General features: G+C 42.4%; 1 protein-coding gene across 4 annotated transcripts in view; it reads left to right on the plus strand.

Annotated features, from left to right (window-relative positions):
- The window catches only part of LOC126245665 (uncharacterized), a 102406-nt gene that overhangs the window by 73430 nt on the left and 7670 nt on the right, over positions 1-21306 (plus strand). For 3 of the 4 annotated variants that reach the window (XM_049948335.1, XM_049948337.1, XM_049948334.1), the window contains 2 exons: positions 1097-1174; positions 11513-11725. In XM_049948335.1, the coding sequence (XP_049804292.1) occupies positions 1097-1174; positions 11513-11725 (291 nt within the window). The remainder of the gene's footprint in view (positions 1-1096; positions 1175-11512; positions 11726-21306) is intronic. The other variant, XM_049948336.1, reaches the window with a different exon arrangement.

The following is a 21306-nucleotide window of genomic DNA, read 5'->3' on the forward strand; positions in this document are numbered from 1 at the left end:
TACAGAAGAATGCTGAAGTTTAGATGGGTAGCTCACATAACTAATGAGGAGGTATTGAATAGAGTGGGGAGAAGAGAAAGTTGTGGCACAACTTGACTGGAAGAAGGGATCGGTTGGTAGGACATATTCTGAGGCATCAAGGGATCACCAATTTGGTATTGGAGGGCAGCGTGGAGGGTAAAAATCATAGAGGGAGACCAAGAGATGAATGCACTAAACAGATACAGAAGGATGTAGGTTGCAGTAGGTACTGGGAGATGAAGCAGCTTGCACAGTATAGAGTAGCACGGAGAGCTGCTTCAAACAAGTCTGTGGACTGAAGACGGCAACAACAACAACAACAACAACATAAAAATCACTAGTTGCACATGTAAGTCACTAATTTATTTTCACTTATAAAGGCACCTCAAAACTTTAGTTAGTTAATTCTTGAAGAGGCAGTCTGTAACTAGAATGTGTCACCTTGCAAATAGTGATTCCAAGTGTGCAGATCAACATTATGTGAATTGAGGCAACAACCTTCATTATAGAAGAGCGTGAACAAAAAAAATGATCTTCACTCTGTTGCAAATTATCATCTGCTATACACAAATCTTGTTGTTTACAGGTTTCTGATTTAAGCATGGACTTTTCTGTCACAGATTATCTTCATGATATTATGTCCTGTGTGACATGTAGTTTGCATATGAAGTACTGCCAAAAGTTTTTCCATAAGCAGTTACTACAAATATTACTACCCTTCGGATTTTCCAATTGGTACTTTCAAAATATGTCACATGAATACATATGTATGTCCTTAATTTGTTCCAATCACATAAAGGTGGCTCTATATGTCTATTCTAAGTGCACTTAGCTTAAAACAGCATTTTTATGATAAAGGTACTAAATGGGCAAGCAATTTTATTTTAAGTGTGTAATACCGCGTTGTGTGTTCACAAACTTGTTACTTTCTCTACTTGGTGTGTGGGTTGCCAACAAATTTTCATTAAATTTAGATGTACTTTTTTTGTCTTTTGTCACCGGTGGCTACATTTATGTTATTAATTGTTGTCGTGTAATATAAAACAGTTAAAATTTCGTTTCTATTTTTTGGCAGCCAAACAACTAGAAGTAGCTCATAAGAAGATCACTTTCTATGGTACTCAGCTTTTCATGTTAAACGATTATTATTCGTGTAAGTTGCAGTTTAAATAAATTAAAGTGCATGCATTCTTGATAATACCATTTGCAATTGCTACAAAATTTAAACAGTCTGAGCAGATATTAAAATTTTGCTTGAGCAGCGGCATTTAATAATCCATGGAGTAGAATACCTATCAGTGGATAAGTAATAAAATGCACACTTACTTGGAATGTTTAATTACAGAATTCCTTGTTCTCAAAATCCTGCCAATGTTACCTGTTGATGTTAATTACTAATTATTTTCCTTGCTTATTTCTTTTTGAAATTTTCAGGTAGTGGTGTCTGAGTTAGAACCTATTCCTACATGATATTATGCAGAATATTAATTTTGCATTGCCTATGCCATTTACATATGTTTATTGTAGAAATACCCAAGCCTTTTTATTCTTGTTAACTTTCAGATCTAATGATATTTGATTACATTTGCAAATAAAATCTAAATATGTCCAAAAGTAGAATAGGGAAATGTGTCTTTATAGTGCAGGGCTGTTGGATTATGACTGACACTCAGGAACACGTTGAATACTAATTATCAGAATTTCCACTGCCTTCTTTTAGTGTTGAATCAATATTGTTATAAACTTCTGTGATGATATTATCTCTGCACCTACCTGTTTGAATACTCCTTTCTTAGCACTTTGTCATTGTATAAAAACATTCACTTGTCAGCTCTGCTTGCAGCAGAGAGATAACTATGTATTGCAAGCTGCCTCTTCGTAAAATTTGTTAATCAGTGTCTTTTCGAAACTGCAGTAATTATGTAGCTATTCCCTTTTATTATCTAAAAGTGGAGTATGTATCATTTTGGTTTAATTAGAAATCAAAAGTCTTAAACACACACTAACTTTTGAATATTGCTCTGTGTTGGTGAAAGTATAATACATTTATCTGGCAGAAACAATGTAGAAGCCTACCTGATAGCTAAATTATGTAGAGCGTCTGTATATCAGTCACAACACAATGTATTTCTCACATTGTCAGTATTATTCAACAACTTTTCTGCTACTTCAAAACACAAAAATGAAAAGTAAGGATCATACACTCCTGGAAATTGAAATAAGAACACCGTGAATTCATTGTCCCAGGAAGGGGAAACTTTATTGACACATTCCTGGGGTCAGATACATCACATGATCACACTGACAGAACCACAGGCACATAGACACAGGCAACAGAGCATGCACAATGTCGGCACTAGTACAGTGTATATCCACCTTTCGCAGCAATGCAGGCTGCTATTCTCCCATGGAGACGATCGTAGAGATGCTGGATGTAGTCCTGTGGAACGGCTTGCCGTGCCATTTCCACCTGGCGCCTCAGTTGGACCAGCGTTCGTGCTGGACGTGCAGACCGCGTGAGACGACGCTTCATCCAGTCCCAAACATGCTCAATGGGGGACAGATCCGGAGATCTTGCTGGCCAGGGTAGTTGACTTACACCTTCTAGAGCACGTTGGGTGGCACGGGATACATGCGGACGTGCATTGTCCTGTTGGAACAGCAAGTTCCCTTGCCGGTCTAGGAATGGTAGAACGATGGGTTCGATGACGGTTTGGATGTACCGTGCACTATTCAGTGTCCCCTCGACGATCACCAGTGGTGTACGGCCAGTGTAGGAGATCGCTCCCCACACCATGATGCCGGGTGTTGGCCCTGTGTGCCTCGGTCGTATGCAGTCCTGATTGTGGCGCTCACCTGCACGGCGCCAAACACGCATACGACCATCATTGGCACCAAGGCAGAAGCGACTCTCATCGCTGAAGACGACACGTCTCCATTCGTCCCTCCATTCACGCCTGTCGCGACACCACTGGAGGCGGGCTGCACGATGTTGGGGCGTGAGCGGAAGACGGCCTAACGGTGTGCGGGACCGTAGCCCAGCTTCATGGAGACGGTTGCGAATGGTCCTCGCCGATACCCCAGGAGCAACAGTGTCCCTAATTTGCTGGGAAGTGGCGGTGCGGTCCCCTACGGCACTGCGTAGGATCCTACGGTCTTGGCGTGCATCCGTGCGTCGCTGCGGTCTGGTCCCAGGTCGACGGGCACGTGCACCTTCCGCCGACCACTGGCGACAACATCGATGTACTGTGGAGACCTCACGCCCCACGTGTTGAGCAATTCGGCGGTGCGTCCACCCGGCCTCCCGCATGCCCACTATACGCCCTCGCTCAAAGTCCGTCAACTGCACATACGGTTCACGTCCACGCTGTCGCGGCATGCTACCAGTGTTAAAGATTGCGATGGAGCTCCGTATGCCACGGCAAACTGGCTGACACTGACGGTGGCGGTGCACAAATGCCGTGCAGCTAGCGCCATTCGACGGCCAACACCGCGGTTCCTGGTGTGTCCGCTGTGCCGTGCGTGTGATCATTGCTTGTACAGCCCTCTCGCAGTGTCCGGAGCAAGTATGGTGGGTCTGACACACCGGTGTCATTGTGTTCTTTTTTCCATTTCCAGGAGTGTAGAATATATGAGTGGATACTTAACCAATTGCCATAACTAAAGCAGTGAGAATATGGCTGAAAGGAAAATAGGTTTTGGATGAATAGTTTAGAATCTCAAATTAGCAGTAGTGTGTAGATTGTGGAAGAAATAGAAGATGGGTACAAATATTAGTGAGGAAGAAAATGATATTTTGAAAGGACAGACTATAAATTTGCATACAAGATGTAAAACTGCAGAAGTTGGTAGTCTGTTCAAGTTGCTTTAGGAAGTAAATAAAGGGCATAATGGATCTCATTGTGTGATAAATAATGCTCATAAGATGTGTATTCATTACTTGAAGAGAACTAGATACATTATCTTCCTGAACTGAAAATGTGTCTTATGAAAAGGTGCCCAGTTTTATATTGACTGAGTAGGAAGCACTGCTTGACTGATAGTTTCTAAACTTAAACAACTGAAAGCTCAGGTTGAATGTCTACAATATTATGAAAAGGATTGATTGCTGTTCACTGTTAATGACACATTGAGTTGCAGATAGACACAATGAAAAGACTGTTACACCTTGAGCTTTCGGCCAAAGTCTTCCTCAGAAAAGAAAACATCGACACAAGCAGGCACACCTCACACATGCTTGACCACTATGTCTGACAGCTGCAGCCAGACAGCATCTCTCAAGCTGAATGAAAGCAGCAATACAGAGTTAGGCCTATGTAACAGTCTCTTCGTTGTGCCTGTCTGCAACTCAGTGTGTCGTATTTATAGTGAGTAGCAATCTATGATTTTCATAATATTTTTGATAGAAAACATTGGATGCTTTACTTCAGAATTTATTATTATTATTATTATCATTATTATCATTATTAGTGGTTCATCATTACAGCTGAATGTAGCCTCTTTACAAATCCATTACTTACATTTTATGTAAGTTTAAATCTTTATGGTTTGATCAACAGGTACATGCAGAAATTGACAAAAGATTTCCAATCTCTTAGAAACAGAGATGATTCTTAGTAACTGATGAAAGAAAGATGGGAAGAAAATGGGTTAGAAGTGGTGCAGAGGGAGCAAAATTGGAAAAGTATCCAGAGGAGTGATAGCTATTGACATATCAAATGCCTAAATCCTCTGAGTAGTATAATACGAAGTGTGATTGGAAAGTTTTAAGAATGGGCTTGTAATTTTACAATGGTGGTACTTACATGCTACTGTGATTCATCTCCTTCAAAATAGTCCCCCTCTGACTGAACACAAAGACTCTAACGGTGTTTCCACTTGTGGAAACATTCCTGGAAATTTTTTTCCTGAAGTGTGTTAAGGACACCTTCCATATTCGCCTGGATGTCTTCAATTGAATCAAATCGCTTCCCTTTCAGTGAAAATTTCAGTTTAGGAAACAGGTAGAAGTCCGCAGGGGCCAAATCGGGAATATGATGATTGTGGAAACACAGGAATTTTGAATTTGGTCAAAAATTCAACGATGGAGAAGGCACGATGAGCCGGAGCATTGTCATGGTGTAGCACCCATCTCCTGTCTTTCCACAATGCAGGCCTTTTCTTCTGCACCTTTTCGTGCAGACACTCAAGGACACATTTGTAGTATTCCTGGTTAAATTTCTGTCTTTCAGGAGTAAATTCATGATGCACAATACCGGTAGGATCGAAAAAAATCACCAACATTGTCTTCACCTTTGACCGACTTTGCTGTGATTTTTCGGTCATGGTGAACCTGGAGTCTTCCACTGTGAAGACTGCACTTCAGGATCATATCCATATACTCATGATTCGTCACCTGTAAGTACCCTGTTTAACAAATCTGGGTCATTTTTGGTCCGATTAATGAGTTCAGGGCACACTTCAAGTCCGTGTTGTCTCTTGTCACTTGACAAAACTTATGGAATGAATTTTGCGGACACTTGATGCATGTTCAGATCTTCAGTTAAAATTGACTGAACTGCATGGAAACTTGAATTAAGTTCATCAGCCATCTCCCTTATTGTAAGTCTACAATCAGAGTGCACTAAGTTATGAACTTTATTCGTTTTTGAGGTGGAAGGACGGCCGGACCATGATTCATCTTCAAAAGAAACGCGGCCATTTTTAAATCTGTTGAACCAGAAAAAAAAAACATTTGACTGGCTCATACAGTTATCTTCAAAAGCTGTTTTTAATAGTTCGTAAGTCTCAGAATCTGATTTCCCGTTTTAAAACAAAATTTCACACAAACTCGTTGCTCAATTTTTAAATTCATTTTCACGTAGACAGAATCTGGCAACAAGCCCTAACAGACCCACACTCAACCAGCTGCCACAATGAACTGAATAAAGGAAACACAGTTTCCTCTCAGAGGGTGTTCAAGTACAAGTCAATGACTCACTCCCCACCCTCCGTGTAACTGCCCGCCAAACCAGTAAGCAATAGTGAATCCATTCTTAAAACTTTCCAATCACACCTTGTATAATGATACTGACTAATGCATGAGCATCTGAGCTCTTCGTTTAAGCTGTCTGTTGCAACTTGTGGCTTATTTTTAATATCCACTGTAGGATTTCATTCATGTATTAACACTAGTGTTTAAGTTTGTTTGTAACAAATCGTTACCAACAGTTTGATACTTCAAAAGACTTACTTCTCTGCATGGCATGATATATGAATAAATTGTTGTCAAGATGAAAGCTTTTGTGTTATAAACACTTATAATAATTATTATATTACACAGAGCTACAGTTGCATTGTAACAAATGGTCACCCAGAATAGTGTTTTCCTTCTTTTAGAAGTTGTTGTTTGCTTGAACTGATGGGAGAAGCAGCATTGAGTAGTAGGTAAGCGCAAAGCAAGAAGTTGAACATTATAGTTCAGTATATTTGAACTTACGTTCTTCTTCAGAGCATAGCATGCATGTGTATGCGTGCTCCCTCGCCCTTCCAATAAATAACAAACACACACACACACACACACACACACACACACACACACACACTGCTGTGTTCTTCTGATACTGTCTCCCTATAGGGGATTTCTGCAAGCTTTTTGGAGTCTTAAATTTGTTGTGCTAGAGGTTGTAAAAATAGTACTAAGACAACTGCTCGCAGAATGAAATCATCATTGTGTTCCTTGGGTTATACATGTTACAAATCTCTTTTGCACTGCTTTTTGTCACATTTTTCTTTACAGCACAATGTATTTTAAGATTTTGCTCTAAGAATCTGAAATGAAAGCTGTGACATGTCTGCATTCATCCTTGCAGATTTTCTTTTTATTGTAACACCAATATTTGCTCGAACTGAATTATTTAGATTTGCTGTCCTACATCTCATCTGAAACTCCACAGACTGCACTTGACAATACATTTAGGTCATGCCAGAGAATTACATATAAATAAGACCAGTGTAGGCTCTACTTTCCTTTTGTATAGTGATGACAAGCATTTTCTTCCATGAGATAAGATGAAATTCCAAGAACTCTCAACAGAAACTCTTAAAAGTTCTCACAATTTGTATCTCCCTTCCTCAGGGAGGAAAGAAGGATTCAGGTTGGAAGTGCAGGACAGATCACTCATATCTCAGGTTGAGAAGAGCCCTCCAGTTGAACAGGTGCCAACCAATCTCTCTCATCCTTGAGGAAGGTACATAAATTTTCTAAAAGTGTGAATAGTATTTTTCATTTTCAAGTGGTTCTATTGACAGTACTTGGAATTTAGGTTCCTTAAGCTAACTTCTAGCTAGCCATTCTGTATTATTTTTCTCAATTTAATTTGCAGTTTGATACAATGCTAAATTGTAGTTTCCTTCATGCAGTTAGTTGACCTAAAGAAATGATATAGGTGAAATTAAAATGGCAATAAAGAAGTAACAGAATAAAAAATGGGCTTAATAGATAAGAAATTGAACAAATATAAAAAGTGCTGTGAGATGTCTATGACTCACTGCCACCGACTAGCTCTTGTCTGTCCACTTGCTTTTGTTATTTTACCAGTAAAATATCAAAAATATTTAAAATTTTAATTTTTACTTGCTGTTCAAGTAATTTGTAATACATGTGCCTTTCCCACTCATTGTCATTTTTAATACATCATTTACATGCTGAGATACAGATGGCCATACCGTAGGTACAACCACAACGGAGGGGTATCTGTTGAGAGGCCAGACAAACGTGTGGTTCCTGAAGAGGGGCAGCAGCCTTTTCAGTAGTTGCAGGGGCAACAGTCTGGATGATTGACTGATCTGGCCTTGTAACAATAACCAAAACAGCCTTGCTGTGCTGGTACTGCGAACGGCTGAAAGCAAGGGGAAACTATAGCCGTAATTTTTCCCGAGGGCATGCAGCTTTACTGTATGGTTAAATGATGATGGCGTCCTCTTGGGTAAAACATTGCAGAGGTAAAATAGTCCCCCATTCGGATCTCCGGGCGGGGACTACTCAAGAGGATGTCATTATCAGGAGAAAGAAAACTGGCGTTCTACGGATCGGTGCGTGGAATGTCAGATCCCTTAATCGAGCAGGTAGGTTAGAAAATTTAAAAAGGGAAATGGATAGGTTAAAGTTAGATATAGTGGGAATTAGTGAAGTTCGGTGGCAGGAGGAACAAGACTTTTGGTCAGGTGAATACAGGGTTATGAATACAAAATCAAATAGAGGTAATGCAGGAGTAGATTTAATAATGAATAAAAAAATAGGCGTGCGGGTAAGCTACTACAAACAGCATAGTGAACGCATTATTGTAGCCAAGATAGACACGAAGCCCACGCCTACTACACTAGTACAAGTTTATATGCCAACTAGCTCTGCAGATGACGAAGAAATTGATGAAATGTATGATGAGATAAAAGAAATTATTCAGATAGTGAAGGAAGACGAAAATTTAATAGTCATGGGTGACTGGAATTCGAGTGTAGGAAAAGGGAGAGAAGGAAACATAGTAGGTGAATATGGATTGGGGGGAAGAAATGAAAGAGGAAGCCGTCTGGTAGAATTTTGCACAGAGCATAAGTTAATCATAGCTAACACTTGGTAACACTTGGTTCAAGAATCATAATAGAAGGTTGTATACATGGAAAAATCCCGGAGCTACTAAAAGGTATCAGATAGATTATATAATGGTAAGACAGAGATTTAGCAACCAGGTTTTAAATTGTAAGACATTTCCAGGGGCAGATGTGGACTCTGACCACAATCTATTGGTTATGAACTGCAGATTAAAATTGAAGAAACTGCAAAGAGGTGGGAATTTAAGGAGATGGGACCTGGATAAACTGACTAAATCAGAGGTTGTACAGTGTTTCAGGGAGAGCGTAACGGAATAATTGACAGCAGTGAGGGAAAGAAGTACAGTAGAAGAAGAATGGGTAGCTCTGAGGGATGAAGTAGTGAAGGCAGCAGAGGATCAAGTAGGTAAAAAGATGAGGGCTAGTAGAAATCCTTGGGTAACAGAAGATACATTGAATTTAATTGATGAAAGGAGAAAATACAAACGTCTCAAAAATGAGATCGACAGGAAGTGCAAAATGGCTAAGCAGGGATGGATAGAGGACAAATGTAAGGAAGTAGAGGCTTATCTCACTAGGGGTAAGATAGATACTGCCTACAGGAAAATTAGAGAGACCTTTGGAGAAAAGAGAACCACTTGTATGAATATCAATAGCTCAGATGGAAACCCAGTTCTAAGCAAAGAAGGGAAAGCAGGAAGGTGGAAGGAGTATATGGAGGGTCTATACAAGGACAATATTATAGAAATTGAATAGAATGTAGATGAAGATGAAATGGGAGATACGATACTGCGTGAAGAGTTGGACAGAGCACTGAAAGACCTGAGCCGAAACAAGGCCCCGGGAGTAGACAACATTCCATTAGAACTACTGACGGCCTTGGGAGAGCCAGTCCTGACAAAACTCTACCATCTGGTGAGGAAGATGTATGAGACAGGCGAAGTACCCTCAGACTTCAAGAAGAATATAATAATTCCAATCCCAAAGAAAGCAGGTGTTGACAGATGTGAAAATTACTGAACTATCAGTTTAATAAGTCACAGCTGCAAAATACTAACACAAATTCTTTACAGACGAATGGAAAAACTGGTAGAAGCCGACATCGGGGAAGATCAGTTTGGATTCTGTAGAAATATTGGATCATGTGAGGGAATACTGACCTTGCGACTTATCTTAGAAGAAAGATTAAGGAAAGGCAAACCTACGTTTCTAGCATTTGTAGACTTAGAGAAAGCTTTTGACAATGTTGACTGGAATACTCTCTTCCAAATTCTAAAGGTGGCGGGGGTAAAATGCAGGGAGCGAAAGGCTATTTACAATTTGTACAGAAACCAGATGGCGGTTATAAGAGTCGAGGGACATGAAAGGGAAGCAGTGGTTGGAAAGGGAGTGAGACAGGGTTGTAGCCTATCCCCAATGTTATTCAATCTGTATACTGAGCAAGCAGTAAGGGAAACAAAAGAAAAATTCGGAGTAGGTATTCAAATCCATGGAGAAGAAATAAAAACTTTGGGGTTCGCCGATGACATTGTAATTCTGTCAGAGACAGCAAAGGACTTGGAAGGGCAGTTGAATGGAATGGACAGTGTCTTGAAAGGAGGATATAAGATGAACATCAACAAAAGCAAAACGAGGATAATGGAATGTAGGCGAATTAAATCGGGTGATGCTGAGGGAATTAGATTAGGAAATGAGACACTTAAAGTAGTAAAGGAGTTTTGCTATTTGGGGAGCAAAATAACTGATGATGGTCGAAGTAGAGAAGATATAAAATGTAGACTGGCAATGGCAAGGAAAGCGTTTCTGAAGAAGAGAAATTTGTTAACATCGAGTATAGATTTAAGTGTCAGGAACTCGTTTCTGAAAGTATTTGTATGGAGTGTAGCCATGTATGGAAGTGAAACATGGACGATAAATAGTTTGGACAAGAAGAGAATAGAAGCTTTTGAAATGTGGTGCTACAGAAGAATGCTGAAGATTAGATGGGTAGATCACATAACTAATGAGGAAGTATTGAATAGAATTGGGGAGAAGAGGTATTTGTGGCACAACTTGACGAGAAGAAGGGACCGGTTGGTAGGACATGTTCTGAGGCACCAAGGGATCACAAATTTAGCATTGGAGGGCAGCGTGGAGGGTAAAAATCGTAGAGGGAGACGAAGAGATGAACACACTAAGCATATTCAGAAGGATTTAGGTTGCAGTAGGTACTGGGAGATGAGGAAGCTTGCACAGGATAGAGTAGCATGGAGAGCTGCATCAAACCAGTCTCAGGACTGAAGACAACAAAAACAACAACAACAACATATTTGTTTGGTTACACATAAAATAAATTTCTTTTCTCAGATGTTATTCAGTGCCATTGTAACTATTCATTCCTTTTTTCTTATTGTTATTGCCCTTATTCTCTTCTTCCCTCTCTCCCTCCTGTTTAAAAGGGAAAAGAAATATCAGTTGCCCAGTTATTGAGTTGCTTAGTATAGTACAAAAAAAATGTGAATTTCTAATTCTGTAGTTCAAAGCTTAAAATAAGGCAAAGGAGCATTATTACTCAAATAGTTCACTTTTTACTGACATTAGAAAAACGTGGCTTGAAGAAAATATGCTTTTCATACCCACCATTACTCTTGCTTTTCAGCTTGAAGCCTGCAGTTTTGCATTCTTAGAATTGGAATTTCGTAGTCCATATTAAAGAGACATTGGATTCTATTCACAGAATTCTCATTGCTATGAAGTATGATTATTGCAGCTTTCTCTAAAAATAGTTGTGCATTATGCGTATGATGAGATTTCTACATATTTTCAATGCTGTTAAAGAAATGTTGTAAATCTACTCCATTTGCATCAAATATAACACTAATTTTTTTTAGAATGAATGTGACATATTCCTGTTGTTATACAGATGAAATGTATGCTGCAATTGAAGATCCTGGAATGGAATACACTAGTGGGAGTGACACGTATGCACAGATACAAACAACAGTACCTGAAGTCATCCCAGCACCTCCACCGGTGGTTGATTTAGAAGAAATTAATCCAGCAAGCTCTGCATTTCCCCCCCAGCCTCCAAGTGTAGATAGTTTACGACATGCTGCACAAGCACATTCACGTCAAGGTAAGATATGAGTATAATTCCTTATCTGATAAAATATATATTGTAACACCTAGGGAGCTGAAATATAAGATCTATATTTGACAAAATTCACATATTTTTTTATACGATTAGGCATAAAAATTTAAAAAAATTATAATTCTGTTTGCCTGAAAGCAAAGACTTAGTGCTTTGAAATTGAAATATAACTGAAAACAACTTTATTCACACATTAGGGGAAGACTTTCAGTGTACTCAGAATACATTAACAGGTCTTGTTTTCCAGTCACATTATAGTACAGATATTATAAAGTAGGCAGCAGCATAAACAAACTAGAACATTGACTGCCAGAGTGGAGTGGAGTGGAGAGGAGCAGTGCTGGGAAACAAGCCCTCTTGCAGGACTGTCAACCTGCACTTGTATTCTATGTTTTTGCAAAAGCAAAACTTGACACACACTCGTAGGGATCACCGTTCCCTTCTGGTGTTTTGGTGATCGTAATGGAACTCAGTAATACTCATTTCTAACTAAGAAAGGACGACCATGAACAACATACAACACAAACCATTCGCTAAAAGCTATGGTGAAGTTGCTTGCCGTGTTGGCAGTGCTGTAAATGAGTGTCTTCAGGCCTATCCTCTACCAGTCTTCGGCACAACCACAGTTCAGAACACCTGCCACCTAAAACTGCTATGTTAATGTGTACATATATACCAGGTTTTGAACTTTACGTAGCAGACAAACGTGTGTTTCTTAATTCTAAGCTAGGTCCCACAGTTGTGACCTACCTTGCATTACTGTGTGTTTCTTATACAGACCATTCAACCACCCACAATTGGTTTGACACATCCCCCTCCACCTCCCCCTCCACCTCCCCCACCCACTCCCCCTCCCACTCCACCTCCCCCTCCCACTCCACCTCCCACTCCACCTCCTCCTCCACCTCCCACTCCACTTCCCCCTCCACCTCCCACTCCACCTCCCACTCCACCTCTCCCTCCCCCACCCCTGCCCCTTCCCCCATCACTGCCCCCACCACCCCACCCACTCCCGATTCCCCTCTCCCACACTCCACCCTCTCCCCACTCCACACATTCGCCCCCTCTGCCCCCATTCGCCCCCTCTGCCCCCGTTCGCCCCCTCTGCCCCCGTTCGCCCCCTCTGCCCCCGTTCGCCCCCTCTGCCCCCGTTCGCCCCCTCTGCCCCCGTTCGCCCCCTCTGCCCCCGTTCGCCCCCTCTGCCCCCGTTCGCCCCCTCTGCCCCCGTTCGCCCCCTCTGCCCCCGTTCGCCCCCTCTGCCCCCGTTCGCCCCCTCTGCCCCCGTTCGCCCCCTCTGCCCCCGTTCGCCCCCTCTGCCCCCGTTCGCCCCCTCTGCCCCCGTTCGCCCCCTCTGCCCCCGTTCGCCCCCTCTGCCCCCGTTCGCCCCCTCTGCCCCCGTTCGCCCCCTCTGCCCCCGTTCGCCCCCTCTGCCCCCGTTCGCCCCCTCTGCCCCCGTTCGCCCCCTCTGCCCCCGTTCGCCCCCTCTGCCCCCGTTCGCCCCCTCTGCCCCCGTTCGCCCCCTCTGCCCCCGTTCGCCCCCTCTGCCCCCGTTCGCCCCCTCTGCCCCCGTTCGCCCCCTCTGCCCCCGTTCGCCCCCTCTGCCCCCGTTCGCCCCCTCTGCCCCCGTTCGCCCCCTCTGCCCCCGTTCGCCCCCTCTGCCCCCGTTCGCCCCCTCTGCCCCCGTTCGCCCCCTCTGCCCCCGTTCGCCCCCTCTGCCCCCGTTCGCCCCCCTCTGCCCCCGTTCGCCCCCCTCTGCCCCCGTTCGCCCCCCTCTGCCCCCGTTCGCCCCCCTCTGCCCCCGTTCGCCCCCCTCTGCCCCCGTTCGCCCCCGTTCGCCCCCGTTCGCCCCCCTCTGCCCCCGTTCGCCCCCCTCTGCCCCCGCTCGCCCCCCTCTGCCCCCGCTCGCCCCCCTCTGCCCCCGCTCGCCCCCCTCTGCCCCCGCTCGCCCCCCTCTGCCCCCGCTCGCCCCCCTCTGCCCCCGCTCGCCCCCCTCTGCCCCCGCTCGCCCCCCTCTGCCCCCGCTCGCCCCCCTCTGCCCCCGCTCGCCCCCCTCTGCCCCCCCTCGCCCCCGCTCGCCCCCGCTCGCCCCCGCTCGCCCCCTCTCGCCCCCGTTCGCCCCCGCTCGCCCCCTCTGCACCCGCTCGCCCCCTCTGCCCCCGCTCGCCCCCCCGCCCACTCTCCTACCCCCCACCCCCACCCTCTGCCCACTCGCCGAGAAAAAACAACCAAGAAACTTGTGTATGTACCTATTAGGGTACCTTATATTAAAAAAAAAGTATGCACTTTCCGATTACACTCTGTGTATACTACATAAAAGAGAGATATTGTAGGCTAAAAATGTTGGAGTTCAACAATTTAGTTTAGATTTCTACACAGTATTGTACAAAGATTTGGACAGACATATTGTTGTGGTCTTCAGTCCAGAGACTGGTTTGATGCAGCTCTCCATGCTACTCTATCCTGTGCAAGCTTCTTCATCTCCCAGTACCTACTGCTACCTACATCCTTCTGATTCTGTTAAGTGTATTCATATCTTGGTCTTGCTCTATGATTTTTACCCTCCACACTGCCCTCCAGTACTAAGTTGGTGATCCCTTGATGCCTCAGAATATGTCCTACCAACCGATCCCTTCTTCTAGTCAAGTTGTGCCACAACTTTCTCTTCTCCCCAACTCTATTCAATACCTCCTCATTAGTAATGTGATCTACCCATCTAATCTTCAGCATTCTTCTGTAGCACCACATTTCGAAAGCTTCTATTCTCTTCTTGTCCAAACTATTTATCGTCCATGTTTCACTTCCATACATGGCTACACTCCATACAAATACTTTCAGAAACGACTTCCTGACACTTAAATCTATACTCGATGTTAACAAATTTCTCTTCTTCAAAAACTCTTTCCTTGGCATTGCCAGACTTCATTTTATATCCTCTCTACTTCACCCATCATCAGTTACTTTGCTCCCCATATAGCAAAACGCCTTTACTACTTGAAGTGTCTCATTTCCTAATTTAATTCCCTCAGCATCACCCGATTTAATTTGACTACATTCCATTATCCTCCTTTTACTTTTGTTGGTGTTCATCTTATATCCTCCTTTCAAGACACTGTCCATTACATTCAGCTGCTTTTCCAGGTCCTTTGCTGTCTGACAAAATTACAATGTCATCAGGTAACCTCAAAGTTTTTATTTCTTCTCCATGGATTTTAATTCCTACTCCGAATATTTCTTTTGTTTCCCTTACTGCTTGCTCAGTATACAGATTGAATAACATTGGGGATAGGCTACAACCCTGTCTCACTCCCTTCCCAACCACAGCTTCCCTTTCATGTCCCTCGACTCTTATAACTGCTATCTGGTTTCTGTACAAATTGTAAATAGCCTTTCGCTCCCTGTATTTTACCCCCGCCACCTTTAGAATTTGGAAGAGAGTATTCCAGTCAACATTGTCAAAAGCGTTCTCTAAGTCTACAAATGCTAGAAACGTAGGTTTGCCTTTCCTTAATCTTTCTTCTAAGATAGGTCGTAAGGTCAGTATTGCCTCACGTGTTTCGACATTTCTACGGAATCCAAACTGATCTTCTTTCCATTCGTCTGTAAAGAATTTGTGTTAGTATTTTGCAGCTGTGACTTATTAAACTGATAGTTCGGTAATTTTCACATCTGCCAACACCTGCTTTCTTTGGGATTGGAATTATTATATTCTTCTTGAAGTCTGAGGGTACTTCACCTGTCTCATACATCTTCCTCACCAGATGGCAGAGTTTTGTCAGGGCTGGCTATCCCAAGGCTATCAGAAGTTCTAATGGAATGTTGTCTACTCCCGGGGCCTTGTTTCGACTCGGCTCTTTCAGTGCTCTGTCAAACTCTTCATGCAGTATATCATCTCCCATTTCATCTTCATCTACATCCTCTTCCATTTCCATAATATTGTCCTCGAGAATGCCGTCCTTGTATAGACCCTCTATATACTCCTTCCACCTTTCTGCTTTCCATTCTTTGCTTAGAACTGGGTTTCCATCTGAGCTCTTGATATTCATACAAGTGGTTCTCTTTTCTCCAAAGGTCTCTCTAATTTTCCTGTAGGCAGTATCTATCTTACCCTAGTGATATATGCCTCAATCCTTACATTTTTCTTCTAGCCATCCCTGCTTAGCCATTTTGCACTTCCTGCCGATTTCATTTTTGAGTTGTTTGTATTCCTTTTTGCTTGCTTCATTTACTGCATTTTTGTATTTTCTCCTTTCATTAATTAAATTCGATATCTCTTCTGTTACCCAAGGATTACTATTAGCCATCGTTTTTTTACCTACTTGATCCTCTGCTGCCTTCACTACTTCATCCCTCAGAGCTACCCATTCTTCTTCTACTGTATTTCTTTCCCTCATTCTCGTCAATCGTTCCCTAATGCTCTCCCTGAAACTCTCTACAACCTCTGGTTTAGTCAGTTTATCCAGGTCCCTTCTCCTTAAATTCCCACCTTTTTGCAGTTTCTTCAGTTTTAATCTACAGTTCATAACCAATAGATTGTGGTCAGAGTCCACATCTGTCCCTGGAAATGTCTTACAATTTAAAACCTGGTTGCTAAATCTCTGTCTTACAATTATATAATCTATCTGAAACGTTTTATCGTCTCCGGCCTTCTTCCATGTATGTAACCTTCTTTCATGATTCTTGAACCAAGTGTTAGCTTTGATTATGTGCAAAATTCTACCAGGCGGCTTCCTCCTTCATTCCTTGCTTCCAGTCCATATTCATCTACTACATTTCCTTCTCTACCTTTTCCTACTGTCGATTTCCAATCACCCATGACTATTAAATTTTTGTCTTCCTTCAGTATCTGAATAATTTCTTTTATCTCTTTGTCATCTATGGAACTAATTGGCATATAAACTTGTACTACTGTGGTAGGTGTGGGCTTCGTATCTATCTTGGCCACAATAATGCGTTCATTATGCTGGTTGTAATAGCTTACCCGCATTCCTATTCTTTTATTCATTATTAAACCTACTCCTGCATTACCCCTATTTGATTTTATATTTTTACAGAGTGTACTCTACTGCATTGGCTCCTTACTTAGCTTGCATTTATCGCGAATCTCGTGCCCAACGTAAAGTCCCCAGCGACTGGAAAAAAGCGCAGGTGACACCTGTACATAAGATGAGTAGAAGGACAGATCCTCAAAATTACAGACCAATATCCTTAACATCGGTTTGTTGCAGGATTCTCGAACATACTCTCAGTTCAAATATAATGAATTTCCTTGAGACAGAGAAGTTGCTGTCCATGCATCAGCACGGCTTTAGAAAGCATCGCTCCTGCGAAACGCAACTCGCCTTTTTTTCACATGATATCTTGCGAACCATGGATGAAGGGTATCAGACGGATGCCATATTCCTTGACTTCCAGAAAATGTTTGACTCGGTGCCCCACTGCAGACTCCTAACTAAGGTACGAGCATATGTCATTGGTTCCCAAGTATGTGAGTGGCTCAAAGACTTCTTAAGTAATAGAACCCAGTACGTTCTCCTCGATGGTGAGCATTTATCGGAGGTGAGGGTATCATCTGGAGTGCCCCAGGGAAGTGTGGTAGGTCTGCTGTTGTTTTCTATCTACATAAATGATCTTTTGGATAGGGTGGATAGCAATGTGCGGCTGTTTGCTGATGATGCTGTGGTGTATGGGAAGGTGTTGTCGTTGAGTGACTGTAGGAGGATACAAGAACACTTTGACAGCATTTGTGATTGGTGTAAAGAATGGCAGCTAACTCTAAATATAGATAAATGTAAATTAATGCAGATGAATAGCAAAAGGAACCTGTAATGTTTGAATACTCCATTAGTAGTGTAGCGTTTGACACAGTCACGTCGATTAAATATTTGGGCGTAACATTGCAGAGCGATATGAAGTGGAACAAGCATGTAGTGGCAGTTGTCTTCGGTTCATTGGTAGAATTGTGGGAAGATGTGGTTCATCTGCAAAGGAGACCATTTGTAAAACACTAATACGACCTATTCTTGAGTACTGATTGAGCGTTTGGAATTTCTATCAGGTCGGATTGAGGGACGACATAGAAGCAATTTAGAGATGGGCTGCTAGATTTGTTACTGGTAGGTTTGATCATCATGCGACTGTTATGGAAATGCTTCAGGAACTCGGGTGGGAGTCTCTAGAGGAAAGGAGGTGTTCTTTTCATGAATCGTTACTGAGGAAATTTAGAGAACCAGCATTTGAGGCTGACTGCAGTACAATTTTACTGCCGCCAACTTACATTTCACGGAAAGATCACAAAGAAAAGATAAGAGAGATTAGGGCTCGTACAGAGGCATAAAGTGAGTCATTTTTCCCTCGTTCTGTTTGGGAGTGGAACAGGGAGAGAAGATGCTAGTTGTAGTACAAGGTACCCTCTGCCACGCACCGTATGGTGGATTGCAGAGTATGGATGTAGTGTAGATATTTATAACCCTGTATTCACCTGACCTGAAGTCTTGTTCCTATTGCCACCGAACTTCACTAATTCCCACTATATCTAACTTTAATCTATCCATTTCCCTTTTTAAATTTTCTAACCTACATGCCCGATCAAGGGATCTGACATTCCATTCTCCAACCTGTAGAACGTCAGTTTTCTTTCTCCTAATAACAACGTCGTCCTGAGTAGTCCCCGCCCAGAGATCCAAATGGGGGACTGTTCTACCTCCGGAATATTTTATCCAAGAGGACGCCATCATCATTTAACAATACAGTAAAGCTGCATGCCCTCGAGAAATATTACGGCTGTGGTTTCCCCTTGCTTTCAGCCGTTCCCAGTACCAGTACAGTAAGGCCGTTTTCATTAGTGTTAAAAGGCCAGATCAGTCAGTCATCCAGACTGTTGCCCCTGCAACTACTGAAAAGGCTGCTTGCCCCTCTTCAGGAACCACACGTTTTTCTGGCCACTCAACAGATACCCCTCTGTTGTGGTTGTACCTACGGTGCGGCTATCTGTATTGCTGAGGCATGAGGCATGCAAGCGTCCCCACCACTGACAAGGTCCATGGTTCTTGGGCGGGTCGGACAGACATAGACTACATTTTTATATGTATGTTATGTTAACATCTATACGTTATATAAAGGGGACACATTGTTATCAAAAATTTCATAAAGCTCTTGACCGATTTATTTAAAGTGTTTACACAGTGTTCTGTTAAGTGTTCAAATGGAGATAGATTACATACTTTGTAAATATATATTATATTTAAATACATGTGTAATATATTAAGAGGAAATGTTGTCACAAAAATCTCAAAAAGTTCTTCATCAGTTCACTTTAAGTTTTATCACGATACTGTAATAACATTTGAATGGCCATAAACTGTAAGATTTTTTAAATACGTGTAAGGTATAAAAGGCGAATGTTGTTGGCAAAAATCTTTTAAAAGTTTCCGATTGATTTATTTCAAATTTTTGCGCAATACGTTAATAAACATTCAGATGGGCATAGGCTATATTTGTTTTTAACCCACACTGTCCTGGTTTTCTGCTAAAACTGACTGAGAAAAAACAATGCTGTGCTGCAAAGTGAAAATGTATTGTTTTCTTTCCCCCAGTCAACTTCAACTACAATATCAAGGCACTTAAACCATTAAACAGATTGTTTCTCCTATATATATCATCTCTCTGTATGTATAGTCTTAAACAAAATTTGTATACACAACATTGTACTGCTTCGTTTCATTCTTCAGTCATTTTTAACAGTAATCAGGAAAATTGTATTTATGGCATATCTGCTTATGATTAGAATACGTCTACAGAATCTGTATTATCTGAAAATTGGTAATTGTACCCCTATTAGAGATTAAAGCCATTCAAAAAATAATCACTATAACTCATAGATCCAGTATCTGGAGAGGTCTCTCTCATACCCTGTATGCTAATTATCCCAACCGATTTACCAATTTATTCTAAGTTACTTCAACTCCCAATTGCAGTTTCCTTTATAACACCCGTAAACAAGGCTCAAAGTTAGAGAGAGGGGCAAAGAAGAGGTGAACAGAGAGGGGGGGGGGGGAGATGGGAGGGGGGGAGAGGGGGGGGGGGCAGGCAGGAGGGGAAGAAGAACAAAGAGAGGGCAGAGGAGGAGATGGAGATTAGGACGTAAATCCAATTCCCATACATATTTAGCAATTGTGAAGCATTACTATGATTGCTAGTATTATACTAATTACGTGGTAGATACAGAGATTATCTCTTCAAAACGGACTAAATATTTCTAAAATCTGTGTCTTTCAGCAGGTAATAATGACGGAAAATAAGAAATTTGTGGTATATCATTTCTAACGACCAGCTGGCATGACTAATTTCACCCATGTGATACACATATTTATATTATTGTTTTGTGCAGTGCATAAATTAGTGTAAATAGATATGTGTCTTTGTTACTTACATGAAGCTATCTCTTGAAATAATTTGGATGATGAGCATATGTCCCAAAGGCATATGAGTGTTTTGCCAGAGGACAAGTCATAGCAATCAAAATTGGAGCAATAATAGTTCTTCTAATAAGCAACTGAAGTCGCTGGGAATAGGAAATGGAAGCACACTTTGTAAGTCAGTTTGGAGAACTCGACAAGTTGCACCATTATTATTCCTGCAGTCTCATCATGTTTCATTAAAGTGGAACTTCTCAGCCTTTCACAGATGCAATATATACTGGGCTGTCTTCTTGATAGAGAGCAAATTTCTGGCAGAAATCACTGAAATGTGGATTAAATTGTACAAGGGATGTTCAGTAAGTAATGCGACACCTTTGTTTCTGAAAGTAGGTTGGTTTTATTGGGGATTCCAGTACACTATATTATTGTCCTCTCTTTTGATTACAAAACCCTATTTTTCAACATAAACTCCATTCAGTGTGATGTCCGTACACTACTGTACTGGGAGTGCCTGTATGCCCTCATGGTACCGCTCTACTGGTAGATGTTGGAGGCAACGTTTTGCTGCATCAATAACCTCCACATCATCCATATACTACTTCCCATGGAGCACACCCTTCATTGGGCCGACAGACGGAAGTTTGATGGTGCAAGATCCAAGCTGTAGGGTAGGTGAAAAAAACATTCCAGTGAAGTGTTTGGAGTTCCTCTCAAATGCCCAGATTTTGTGAGGCCTTGCAGCTTTGAACCTCCCCCCCCCCCCCTGCTCTCTCTCTCTCTCTTCTCTCTCTTTCTCTCTCTCTCTCCTCCTCCAGAGGAGAGGTGGATTGCAGTTTTGTTTCTGGTTCAAAGTGATGAACTGATGCTTCATCACTGTGACACTGTTCGATGAAAAACTGTTACAGGCAGCCTCGTAATGCACAAGCAAGTCCACTCTGGCAATTCATTGCTCTTCATGATCTTCTGTAAGCCGACAAGAACCCAGTGGGCACACACCTTTGAGTACCCCAATATGGGTGAGTGTGTCAGCAATACTAGCAACATGTCCAGTTGAGCAGCTAGGAGTGTGATTGTGATCTGTCAATCACCTTGAATGAGTGCCCTTACATTCCGGCATTGAAGGAAGGAATCACAGCTGTGTGCAGCCAG

The sequence above is a fragment of the Schistocerca nitens genome, chromosome 1 (genome assembly GCF_023898315.1).
Source record: "Schistocerca nitens isolate TAMUIC-IGC-003100 chromosome 1, iqSchNite1.1, whole genome shotgun sequence".
Classification (NCBI taxonomy): Eukaryota; Metazoa; Arthropoda; class Insecta; order Orthoptera; family Acrididae; genus Schistocerca; species Schistocerca nitens.